The sequence below is a fragment of the Pezoporus flaviventris genome, unplaced genomic scaffold, assembly GCF_033815535.1.
Source record: "Pezoporus flaviventris isolate CSIRO_AGI_PZ_B2104156 unplaced genomic scaffold, CSIRO_AGI_Pfla_v1 ptg000093l, whole genome shotgun sequence".
Lineage (NCBI taxonomy): Eukaryota > Metazoa > Chordata > Aves > Psittaciformes > Psittacidae > Pezoporus > Pezoporus flaviventris.
In genome coordinates, this window is record NW_026892641.1 from 2647318 (window position 1) to 2660679 (window position 13362).

At 46.5% G+C, this 13362-nt stretch overlaps 1 protein-coding gene across 8 annotated transcripts in view; it reads right to left on the minus strand.

Moving 5' to 3' along the window:
• ARHGAP32 (Rho GTPase activating protein 32) overlaps positions 1–13362 on the minus strand; it is a 172876-nt gene that overhangs the window by 40962 nt on the left and 118552 nt on the right. For all 8 annotated transcript variants that reach the window (XM_061476053.1, XM_061476050.1, XM_061476051.1 and 5 more), the window contains 5 exons: positions 12528–12665; positions 10397–10489; positions 9240–9362; positions 8240–8317; positions 2598–2679 (listed from right to left, as the gene is read on the minus strand). In XM_061476053.1, coding sequence (XP_061332037.1) covers positions 2598–2679; positions 8240–8317; positions 9240–9362; positions 10397–10489; positions 12528–12665 — 514 coding nt within the window. The remainder of the gene's footprint in view (positions 1–2597; positions 2680–8239; positions 8318–9239; positions 9363–10396; positions 10490–12527; positions 12666–13362) is intronic.

A 13362-nucleotide genomic window follows, 5' to 3' on the forward strand; every position in this document is an offset into this window, starting at 1 on the left:
AAAGAAAATACTGCTTCTAAGAAGCAGAGTTGGCACTCCAACCCAGCCTTCCCCTCCCATTCCCTGCGTTTCATTTCCATTTGCACTTCAGTCATTATTTGTCCTGTTACAGACCACTGCAGTAGTTTCTGGTTCTATTAAAATGCCGTCCCCATCGCTTCTGCAAATCAAACCCCCTCATTATAAATCATAATAAAAACACAGGGCAGGAAGTTCTTCGCTTTCCATCTGCTTTTCATTAGATTCCTCAACCCAGCCAAGCCTATGGACAACTAAACAGCACAAGGAGTTCTATGTTTGTAAATTCCTTCATGGCAAAGAGCTTTCTGCTGCAGATACAAAATGTCCTGCACATCTGGATGGAAGAAAATACAGCTTGCGTGTCGTAAGTACCTCTTATCAAGCCCAAATCACATTAATTCTAGATGAAATACTCTGCTAACGATGAGTAAGGACAAAACTTCCAAGTGGTTCCTTTTAGAGAAGTCTCATTCCTTGGGAAAAGCCAATCCGCTGTTTCAAATATAGTTAAAGAGAGAAAAAACAGGGATGTGGACATTTAAGTGTGTGAGAACTACCTTATATGTTTAAGCCATCGACTAGAATATACTAAATGCATGGAATATGGGTGAGGAAAACACAAGCTCTTCCGTGCTATCCCAGCAATGCAATTCCTAGCGAGCTCCGGAAAGATCCCACTTCCCAGCAGTGCTATTTAAGCTGCTCCAGATGCTCCAGCAGTTTGTATCTGACCCATGCCAAACTCTGTAGCACCCAAGGAAGACTCTTCTAAGACTTCTGCCTCCACCCTAGAAGCACTGTTACTTCCCAAGGTGGGAAGCATAATGCTACAAAGGAATGGTATCATCAACTCTGTGTGCAAAGGAAGAGCAGAGCAGGCCTGCAGAACCAGTGGTGACATTCCTTCCAGCAATCCTTACATCTGAAAGCTCATTTGTGGTCCTCTAGAGTGGACTTTTGCCTTGACTTGCATGCCCACGACAACTACCAGGGAAGGTCAGCAGGGACAGCCTCATGACTTGGTGATATCTTTCAACTTATTCCTTTTAATAGGAGCTGGGCTTTTGGTATCAACTCGTAACAGCCATTTCCGAGGGCTGAAAGAGGAAATCCACCACCACGTGTGCTGCTGAAGCCAAACAGGATCTGTTAACCCGTGCTGCTTCATTATCTCTCGTTAAAGCAGAGCAAGAAACTACTCACTAGGAGCTCATGACACTTCATTGCCTGAGCCATACTTTATAACAAACACTTTGCTTGTGGTTGTATTGATCAGCCTGGCCTGTATTTGGATCTGAAGCTGCCCTCGTTCCCGTGCTTTAGTGGAGCGAGCACAGAGAACTGGCTGATCGCAGAGAGATCAACTTCAAACAACAAAAGGCAGATAACTGGATTTGTGGAATGACCACCTGCTGCAGCGCTTTGGAGTGCTTTGAATTCTCCATGACACTGATTCCAACAAATCCATTTGCATGTTCCCAGCAATAACAAAGGCTTGCAATACCAAAGGCTGAGGACACGATTTCCCTAAGCTGTCAGCTCTTTGAAGCATGTAGATTCATGCAGTGCACTGATGGCTTTTTAGCACTGAACCACAAGTTCCAAGCTGTAACACAAGAGCTGATAAAACACGTTTCCCTTAGGAAAAACCAAACTTCTGAATCACATCCATTTGTTTCCAAATATCAAGTCAGCAGTCTGAGAAGATAAGGAACATCATTCAGATAGATGCAAAGAACCCCAGTCAACCAGCTTCCAGCCCAACTTGCCAGCTGCATAACAGCTGAAGAAAGATCAGCAATTTCAAACTGCTTCTGTTGATACAAAAGATATATAGATCTATCTTCATCCATATGATGATATAGATTTTCTTATTCTAACTTATAACAAAAGCTCCACCACCAGCATGCTCTGCAGAGATGGCAATTACGCCAGCACATTTACCTGCAATTACTTCCAGTGTATACTGGGGTGACAACAGAAAAGACCCAAGGTCTCATTTTCTATTTCTTTTCCCTTTCCTCAGCATTGCTGGGTAGTCATCTACCTGGTACAGAAGGCAGTAGGAAGTAGATGGAGTCATATCCCTGGAGCAGAAGCAGTCAGACTTCCAAGTTCTGTTAAATCCGACCCTCTCCATCAATCCTCAAACAGAAGGAAGCTTTCAGCACCTAATTAATCCATTCCATCTAAGTCAGCAGAAGCATTTTTGGGTCACCTGTCTGCTGTATGAAAATAACCTAACAGACAACACCTCCTGGGTACCAGGAAGCAGGATGTCGCATGGAATCGCTACTTACAGATTGCTGAGTGTACTGATGTCCTTACAAGCTTAAAATCTTTCAAACCATGCAGGAGAAGGAGCTTACAAAACACTGCAGATGAAAGACATTCCCCTGTGGGAGCTACTCAGAGAGAGGGAACGTGGGGATGATTGACACATAGAAAGGATAACATGGTACGCACAAAGAACGATCGACACACAGAGTGTAACGTGGTGTGCAGGTACAAAGGTGACGTGAAACACGGAACACCAAAAAGATCAGTTCACTCCTCATAAACCTGAACACACATACCTGGTTTTGGCACAGAGTTGGTCACGGACTGAGGAACTTTGTCGTTAATGAGCTCAACACACTCGCTAGGGAAAAATCCAACCTGTGGGAGAAACACAAAGAGAGGCACAATACTCAGTAGGGTGGGTTTCACACCTGACCTGTTAAACCAGCACCCATGAAACACTTGCCTTCATCTCTGATGCTCCGAACCATGCCCCACCATAAAATGAGCAGCCTGAGAGAAGTGATGCAGCTAAAATCCTACAAACCAAAGACTTAGTGCTCTAAACCACTGTTGTGAGTCTGTTTTCCAGGCCTGGTTCATAGGACAGATATTCCATTGCAACAGAGAGGGGACAGGATAAATGTGCTACACATCCCTAAGTGGAGCTCAAGACAGACAGAAAGACTTCTGCTGGGTTTCCTGCACTGCATGTATGTCCCATGAAATTTAAGGGAGAGCTCTTAGCAGCTCAATCGTGTGTGCTCAAATCACACCAACACCTCGCTGTTTTCACTGCTAAGATACCATATTCACAAGCACTTGAGCATTTTATTCCTTTAGAAAACTGAAATCCAGCATGGTTCAATGTATTTGCCTGTCTGTGTAGGTCCACTACAGAACAAAAGGCATATTCTCATGCATTAAGTTAGGAGACGACACACTGAATGCACACAGCTCTCTACCATGTCCTTGCCTGACTCATGTGCTTGGTCTGATGAGCTAATGGGGTGATTCGTGATACTACTGAAGCATCCCAAATAAGTGTGTTTCATAGAATCACAGATCACTTTGGGTTGGAAAGGACCTTAAGATCATCCAGTTCCAACCCCCTGCCATGGGCAGGGATGCCTCACATCAGCCCATGTCGCCCAAGGCCCTCTCTGACCTAGCCTTGAACACTGCCAGGGATATGGAGCATTTACCACTTGTGTTTAAGAGATGTGGTTTTAGTTCTATTGAATTCAATTCAGACTTAGAACTGAGAAGAGATGTAATAAAATACACAGTGAGTTCTACTTTTGTAAGTAAGAACCCAGAGATTTGACTAAAGGTACGTGGTTTTAAAGTGTGATGTAGCAAAACCACCTCTAACAAGAGCCAGAATTCTGGGTGAGCATCTGAACATGGACAAGCCAGTGCAACCCTCGTGCCTCAGTTTCCCTGTCACCAAAGGACAGGGGAGAAAAGTGCCACGTATCCATTGCTGAGCACTGACCTGAGGAACAGCTGATGAACACACCACAGGAGCTTCTTAACCATACCCACTCCTTCCAGATGTTCATTTGCAGTTTTCCCTGCATCCCTAACTCAGAAATGCCAGGGAGACTGTCAAAACCAGTGTAAAGACTGGAGTGTGGCAAGGATCTTAATGCTCTGATGAAACAGGATGTGCCAGCAGGAATTCACATGCCACTCAATAGTCTCCATATGTGGGAGAAATGATTTCATAGAATCATAGAATCCCAGAATGGTTTGGGTTGGAAAGGACCTTAAAGCTCATCCTGTTCCAACCCCTGCCATGGGCAGGGACACCTTCCACTAGAGCAGCTTGCTCCAAGCCCCTGTGTCCAGCCTGGCCTTGAACACTGCCAGGGATGGGGCAGCCACAGCTTCTCTAGTCTATGGTTTTTACCTACCCTACTTGGGCATCTCCTGCACAAGAGATGAAGGAGGCAATATTTATGCTAGGAAAAATATACATATCCAGTGGGAGTCTGAGCCCATCACACAAATGATACATTTGGGAGACTGTGAAAAACGGTGGATCTAAATCCAGCTCCGAATCCCATCCTGTAATCAAAAGCTCATTTGCCTTTGATTGGCAACCTAATGTTTTCCCTGTTAGCAATATAAAATGCTAAACATGAATTCAGGAAGGAAAGAAGACCCTTTTATGTCATTACTTCTGCATACCTCAGAACCATGCCCAAAGAAAACACTGCGCTGCTCTCATGGTGTCATTTCTGCCATGTTCCCAACTACTGGATTTTTTAGGGAAGGAGGATTTTCCCTCATGCTGCTGTTGACAAGCAATCCGATGTTAATTCCCTGGTGACAGTTCTCATGGCTTACATCTTCTGACTTATTTATTCCAACTCTTCTTTCAAGATCGTTTTTGGTCAATGAAACGATTGAAACGATGAAATGAAATGATCCCAAGAGATCATCTTCAGGGTCACAACCTGTTACTTGGGCCTCATTCCCACCCGTTTAAAAGATGCTGCTTTTCCTCCCCTGCAAAGCTTTCCCTGGTTTTGTATGAATAAAGGAGTTTAGGCCAGGAGTTGATCTCAACAGATGGAGTAAAGGCACTGGATTAAGAGATTTGGCAACATCCGAAAATGAACAGCAGCGTATTTAGATCAATACGAAGTCATCTAAAGGTTAAAAAATCACCACACACCTTAACCAAAGGAGGAAAGCACAACCTACTGCTTCACTGCTGACCAATCCAGGGCAGAACATGTCCCTTCCTGGGAAATCCATTCAGTCTTAAAGCCCGTGTTGAGGCTCAGCATGGACCACGGGTGTGAAAGCAAGGGCCACAACCAGTTCAAGCCCATGTGTCACCAAAGAGCCCAATCCACTTCTGGTTACCACAGTGCTTTGTGTCACCTCCAGCAGCAGTGCAACTAAAAGACAGAATCATCCAGCACATCCAAAGGCACTTGTGCATCAAAAAATGGGCCTCTCCCTCGTGATTCAGCTGCCTGAAACTGTGATTGAAAAGACAAAGCATAAAGAAAAAGGAGAACAAAGAGGGCTGGAAGGCTCTTAGTGTGGAGGTGGCTGCAATTTAGGTAACAATCTGACAAGGGAAGCAGTGACTCACTATGGGCATTTGAAAAGAGAAAGGCTTGAGGAGAAATGTCTTCAAAATCACTTTACTTGAAGCAGAGTAAATGATAAGAAGCCCAGGGAGCTGTTCTGCTCTGCATTGGCTTTAGTGCCTTGCAAGGCAGTCATTAGATCAGGTACTGGGAGAAAAGGACCTGCAGCTCTAACAGGGAATTGGAGAATAACAGGAATGGTGATTCATCCCTGCAGGATAGCTCTGCCTGGCACAGAATAAATTGACTTCCACGCGGAATCAAAGCTCCAGCTCACATTGAACACACTTGTAACCTATGGGATCTGCTTTTCTGATGGTATCAGTAGAGCTGCCTCTTGTTCATCTGCCCACTGCAGAGAAAGCCTTTATTCACTGCAGTAGCCAGGAGGACGTGCAGAAATGAACACAATTCTGGCCAGACATAAGCAAGTCACAGCTGCTTTAAATGCACACAACCACATAAGCTCTCTTCAGCCCCAAAGTCATGGTTTTCCCCATGGAGCAAAGCCTTGCTCACCTCGAGCAAGGTATGATTTACAGCGCAAGCTGTGGCCATTGCATAAAACCTTGCTCCTCTCTGAGCCCAGAGCAGAAACCTGAGAAGCAACACGGATAAACAGGCCATGCATCTGGTCTTTGGGCCTCATCCTCTTCTCTGCCCTCAGGATGACAACTCTCCGGGGCAAGCCAGTGCTGGTTGATTTATGTTATCCATTACAATGAGTGGATCAGCTGATTGCTATCACCTTATCACCTTCTGTTCCTACACGGGAACACAATTGTTTGCCTAGAACAAATGCTTCCAAGGCTGCACAGCTTCATCAGAACCCGTAACTATAACAACATTCTTCACCTATACACTCATCAAGACCAGTTTGGTACTGAACAGTAACACACCTCTAAGTCTGCTGTACCAGCACCAGAGATCATCTCCTTTCTCTGAATTCTCTTCTCCCTGCAGCAGTTAGCATGGCCAAAAATCCCCTGTTGTACCAGGAAAGCGTACTTCTCCCGCACACTCACAGCTTATGGGCCTCAAACTTACACTAAAACCCCCTCTCCCTCTTTGTACCCCACCGGAATTGGCATCTCTTGGTAGCTGATTTCATGGAAATGAAAAGCTCTGCCAAGTCCTGTTCGAAGAAATGACAAAACCTATCAACTCCTAGGAGAAATGCACCTCTCTGCAAATCAGAGCCACGGCGTGTGAAGAACTCTGTTGATGTAGTAATAACTGAGTTTGCATAGCTGATGAAATCACTGCCTGTCAGCCCAGATACAGCTGCTGGAAACCACCCCTGCTCCAAGCAGCTTTACTTGGCAGTCAGGGGGAGCAGAAAGCACCCAGATGGTTTGTTACCTGCCTCAGCTCACAGGCAGGAACTTCCCAAAGCACCCAACGCAAGCACAGCCTCAGAGCTACTGACACATGTACTACAGCTGCTGGGCTCCCAGTGGTGTGGTTCAGTGGCCATGATCGGACTGACATTGTGAAAGACTTGCTTGTAATGTAATTCAGGAGATTATTCCACCCCTAGTTTTCTGTGAAGCCAGAATATGGTGTTCTACCTCTGCAGCTGCTTGGGTCTGTTGTGTCGGTAGGCTGACTGTGCATGGATGCAGACAAACCCCTCTTCATATGGTTTGCTGATCAACATATCTTTATGCTGGGAAAGCACTCTAGGATTGCTCTGATCTGAGAGGCAGAAGGCAGTGAGGTTGCACAAGAGCTCCTTGCTCTTGTGTCTTTAATCACCAGTGGTCCTGGTTGTATCGAGTTGTGATTTCAGCCAGCCTGATGGCAAGCAGGCAGCTTGCACTGAAGAATGGAGGCCATGGAGATGCTGCGAGGGCTGGAGCAGCTCTGCTCTGGAGCCAGGCTGAGAGAGCTGGGCTGGGGCAGCCTGGAGAAGAGAAGACTCCTGAAGGGGAGACCTTAGAGCAGCTCCAGTGCCTGAAGGGGCTGCAGGAAACCTGGAGAGGGGCTTGGGACAAGGGATGTAGGGACAGGACAAGGGGAATGGCTTTAACCTGCCCGAGGGGAGACTGAGATGAGCTCTTAGGCAGAAGCTCTTCCCTGTGAGGGTGCTGAGGCGCTGGCACAGGGTGCCCAGAGAAGCTGTGGCTGCCCCATCCCTGGCAGTGTTCAAGGCCAGGTTGGACACAAGGGCTTGGAGCAAGCTGCTCCAGTGGAAGGTTTTGTTTTGTAAATAGAGACTTCTCTCTTTTAATGTCCTGATGAGAAAACCCAGGCTGGGAATAAAACTCTTTGGGCAGAGCGGTGCCACTTCGACACAAAAGGTTTGGTACCTCATTCCCAGGAACATTTAGGATCTCTTGAAAGTGGAGTTTAATTCTCTCTGCTGTAACACTTATAGAGACCAGTGATGCTAAGACTACACCATAAAAGCAGACATGAAAGCACAGGGTAGCTGGGTGGCTTGTCCAAGTCAGAGGCAGTGTCTCACCAACTGGCTGTCTCTGAACCCTCCATGTTCTGCCTGATCTAGTTTTAGAGAGTGGAAGGAATGGGATGATTTGAATAACATTGATTACAGAGATGATAACAGTGATAACAGGGATGATTTGAGTGTCAGCTGCCATGGAGGGGGTGCAGTATCAGCTTCCACTACCATCAACTGTCCAAAGGGTCACGGCTATCCCTAACTCAAACAGGCAGGAAGTCCACGGAGAAAGCAGTCCTCTTAGACCAACACAGGGGCACTGCTCACATCCTGTGCAGGCACAGCAGTCCCATAAACACACTGCTGAGTTTCCTGCCTTTCATCAAGTTGCACTATCGTGTCTGATGCTTGTGCCTACCTGAAATCCGTGTTTGCCTCTCCACCATGTGGTCAGCTCCTTTGGTGGCATATCAATAACAGACACGATGTCTCCCACCTGGAAAACAATGGCAACATCGATCACAGCCTGCAGTTCACAGCACAGTTCAAATAACTGCATTTTTCAACACTGCAAGGAACCTGTTCAACTCGTGAGCAACTGCAGAAATGCCAACCTTGGGGCATATTCCTTTGTGAAATCCAGATGTGAGGCAGAAGAGTTACTGCACTGGCAGCATCAGACCAGCACTATTCTCTCTCCTTCCTGTGCTGCATGCCAACAATGTGACCACAAACACTCCTCTGGGCATTACCTGTTTCCCTTGACACTTCTTTGTACACCACCACGAATGCTCCATTGATAGTACCACTGCACATGAACAATGAGAGCAGAAAATGCTGCTCTCTGGGTAGAACAGACAAGAGGTGGACACCCAAAGCCTTCCAGGGTCTGATCTCCCAGATCTTTGCTCCAACAGCAGCTCCTACTCTGCATCAAGCAAGATCTTCAGAGCAGCTTTAGAGGATCACATTGTTCAAGCATCAAATCCTTTGACAGTCTGGTTCTTCACTTTCCAGGGGAGCAGAAGCTTCTACAAACGGGGTTAGACATGGCCTTGCCAATAGGAGCACAGGATTGACCTTGGCATGTGTCCTCACACATGTATGGGGACAGGGACAACGTACTTCTAATACCCTGTGCAGTACGAGCTGCTGCTCAGAGCCCAAGCTGGAGCGCTTGGCAGCATCCATGTAATCAGGAGATACTAATGCCAAGTAAAGCTGTATTTTACAGATGACTGAACTCCTCCCTGTATCTGACCCATTGCAAATCGAGTATTTAACTGCATCTTCTAAGCTTCACCTCACAAAACATTCTGGAAGCGTCTGCATGTATTCCTGATGTGCACACACACCACAGACACTCATGTTGCACTCTGCTACATATGACAACGAGGAATAGAAGTTCTGTTATTTACCTCAAAGGACAGCTCATCTGCTGCTTGAGCAATATATCTCTTAATAACATGGGCAGCAGCAATAGCAGGAACATTAATGGATGATTCCTCGTGGACTAGCAGGTGATTCCCCTTGTTATCAATCTGAAATGAAGAGCACAGGAGACTGTGAGGCAGCTGGGGACAAGCGAGGAGGCATTTTAGTGATGCTCATCTACATGGCAGGGGCTTCAAGCTGACTCCCAGCAACAGCACAGCTTGAGGGCCCCCTGAGGAGAGCAGCAGACACAGAGCAGGGCACAGCACACAGCCAGGGCGAGGGAGAGCAGCCCAGGAAGAGTATTTCAGGGAGAGGAGGATATCAGCAGGGAAAATTGCAGGAAAATGCACTCAAAGTCCTTATTACAACCATTTAAACCTGAATTGCAACAGCCTAATAATAGGTGTTTCTATTTCTGGTGTGCAGCAATACCTTCAGGCAATGCAAAGACACACGTATCTCCACAAGACTAATCAGCAACAGCACTGCTGGCACAGACAAGGGGGGCTTCATCTCTTAGCCCCAGTCTTTCCTGCACTCCTGGCCCAATGAGGTCTGTTGTTTGAGGTGGCAGAAGAGCATTAACAGAGAAACAAAAGCTACAATTCACAATATGCAAACAGCACCAGTTTAGCCAGCAGTAAATGGGAGCTGATTTGACTGCTTCTGTAGCCATCACCAGGGAAATTAAAATCAAGAGGGCAGGCAAACCCCATAACTGAGACAGCCCCAATAGCTTTGCCACACTTGCACTATTGCCTTGCCAAAAAGGAGGGTAAGAACGTGTGTGCTTCCTGCAACCTATTCCTCAGGGACTTTTCCAGGCTGCCCAAGTTGCTGCTTCCCTGGAATTGCCACCTCCTTTTATTTGTATGAGCAGAATGGTATGTCCTTGGGTGACAAAATCCAAGCAAGAGGGGAGGGAAAAGCTCCTATATTAACACTGGATCTGATTCTATTTGTTCTATATTCTGCGGCCACTTACATGCTGATAACCAGAGAGTAAAGCTTTTAGGATAGCGTTTCAGTGACACCAATAGGTCTGGAAGGATTATGCCTCTTTCTGGAAAGGCCAAAGAGCACATTTGTGGCTTGCTAAGGTCAGGAAGCAAAGAACAACCTAAGCTTCATCCCATACCTCCATCCATGTGAGAGCAGGCCCACAGTTTATCTTGTTGCCTGCGATGGCAGAGAGACGTGACAGGTAAGCCATCAGCATCTGGGTGACAAGCTGGGATGGAAAGAAAGAGAGACAGAGTTTTTCTGTTAATGCACCAGTTTGGAGAGACTTCTTCAGACTTGAGAGACCATAAATTATCCATTGTAATAAAAGAGATATATTCCCTTTTGCAAGGAAATCTGTCATTGGAAGGAGGACAGCACACTACAGTGATTACACACCAGAAAAACGGGGTAAAGCAGCAGCTCCCTGTGAAAGTAATAGTTATTTCTCTAAGAGATGCAGATTTCATTAATCTCCCTTGTCAAGACACCTGAAACCTAAAGCCCTCTTCTCATCATGAATTTCATACCAACCAAATCATATATTATAGACATCAAACACAACTTGGAACCATTTAGCGCAGCAAACCCCACTATGTCCACCCCCTTGCAAACCCTTAGAAACGTGGCAGCTCAGCCTGACCCCTTGGTGAAAGAGGGAATATCTCAAACAGCAGAAGAGGGGGTTTAAAATACACTTGGGCAATGTCCTTTCTGTAACAGTAAACTTGCTTTTATTAAAGAGAAGCTGGGGAGGACTTCCCAAAGCTTCCCAGTGTTATAAAGCACTTCTACCAAGCAGCTCAGAGTTCGTAGGGGTGTTTAAATCACTGCTTTCTTCAAACACCTGTTCAAACGTGGTCCATTCAGAGTGAAAAACAGAGTGCAAGATGCCCCCCAGCTGCAGAATTCCATTCCAGAGCACCAGAGCTGCTCAGTGCCTTTACCTCTTCTGTGCTTAGAGAGAAATTTTCAGGCTCACGCTAGAAAGCGCGTATTAAATCAGTTGTACAAATAAAGATGTAAGAGATAGGAATGCCTAAAATAGAACTTAAAACAATAAACCCAGGAATTCATTCCCCTGAACAGTGCTGCTTCTGCTGAATTTGAAAGATTAGAAACTAAATTCTCCACAGGAACAGCCTGCGTTAAGCCAAAGCAACTAATAAATCAGCTGTCCTGATGAGCAATGGGACCACGTTACCAACTTCCCATATGCAACGGCCCTGCAGACTCTAGTGGGTACTGATTTTAGCCACTGCCTGTTGCTCAAAAGCAACCAATCCTCAGCAGCTCCGTGCTGAAAGAGCACACGTTCCGATTTACACGTCCTGGATGGATTCTTCTTTGAATGGCTTCAATTTCCCCATTTCCCTTTTCTGCTATGCACCTTGTGGGCAGGCAACATCAGCCTTCCCGCACAGCATGTCAGGATTGTCCCATACTTGTGTTTGATGGCAGGGGGCAAACACACAAGCACAGGTCCCTGAGCTAAGTGACCTGTGAAATGAAGCAAGGGGCACTGTCCATCACTGGCTAACAGCCTCCTCCTGCAGACAGACAGGCAGAATGGTTTTGTCCTGCTCCACTGGCTCAAGTAACCTCTGGGGCCATGCATTACATTGCCTCCCTCTCCACATCTTCTGACATGATGCAGTCAAGATGCACCTGTGACTTCCCAGAAGATCGTTATGGACGTGAGTGAATCTCTGAGTTATCAATAGGCTTATGAAGCCAAAGGAATTCCAGCTCACAATGAAAACTGCCTCTAATTCATTTAGGGAAAACCCCCACTTTTTAAGCTTTTAAAAGAGCATTTAAATAAGGCACTAATGCAAATGCTTCAGTCATTTTCAGTCCATAGATGTGAGTCTAGCACTGCAAATGGCAGTCCTCTTGCAGTGCCATAGCCCTGGCACAGCATGACTTCCTGGGAATGCCAAGCTGCTAACTCATGGACATCATTGAAGATGTTTCCAAAGATGTAACTACATTCTTAGCTAAGGTACGGACTGGACAGCTTCTTTCTTGACACTCTCAATAACCATTCCGTGTTTAGCAGCACATTAATCCTTATGAACTTGCAGGGCATTTCCCTTTAGCCCATTGAAATTCAGGGTGGAAAACACATACTTCTTACATCTTCTTACTCGCAAGCCATGTCCAAACCTAACCAGGGCCGCATTAAAACTACTTTGTACATGAGAAAGCAGTTTCGAGCTCTCTCTTCCAAGCCCTTGCTGGTGACTGTGCTTTAGGGAACTCACCTCTGGGTTGTCCTTCAGGGCATCAGAGCGGGGTAGCTCGGAGAGCTGGGAGAAGCGCCGGTCATAAATACACAGGTGAAGGTGCTTGTCCAGGACTCGGAAATCTTCATAACTGCGCTTCACGATCCAGCTCCTCCCCTGCAGAAAGACAAGAGAGAATCCCCCTGTTAGAGGCTCCTGGATGGAGAAAACGGAGGCGTGTGGAGAATCACAGGATCAGCCAAGGTGGAAAAGCCCTTTAAGCTCATCAAATCCAACCGTTCCCCAGCACTGCCAAGGCCACCACTAACCCACGGCACTGAGGGTGTGCGAACGCTTGCAGGGACGGTGACTGCAGCCCTGCCCTGGGCAGCCTCTGGGGAAGGAATTCCTGCAACCAATCTCTGATGAATAACACATTACTCCTGAGTGCATATCACTGCTCCACTTAAAATACTGACACACACACACTGCTTCAGGGGACAAGGAAGAGCCCAGGGCAGCATAATTTGCTTTGCGAAGCTATTACTATCTCAATGACCACTTCTAAATGCTGCATGGCCTATTATGATCAATAAAAGACTGTTGTGATAACGCAGCAGTTTACAGGTCAAAGCACTTTATGAACAGCCATTCATCCTCTCAGCCCCCTAAGTGAGGCTGTTTGTGTGGTACAGATGTGGATGCTGTGTGCCACTCAGTGACCGTGGACCTCCACAAAGCCCCGCACCTTCTCTTTCAAGTGCAAAGTGCTTGCTTCAGTCTTTCTTTCCCCAGCTCAACAGTGTGGCTGTTATTTATTCTTCCCTGTGAGGGTGGTGCTGAGGTGCTGGCACAGGGTGCCCAGAGAAGCTGT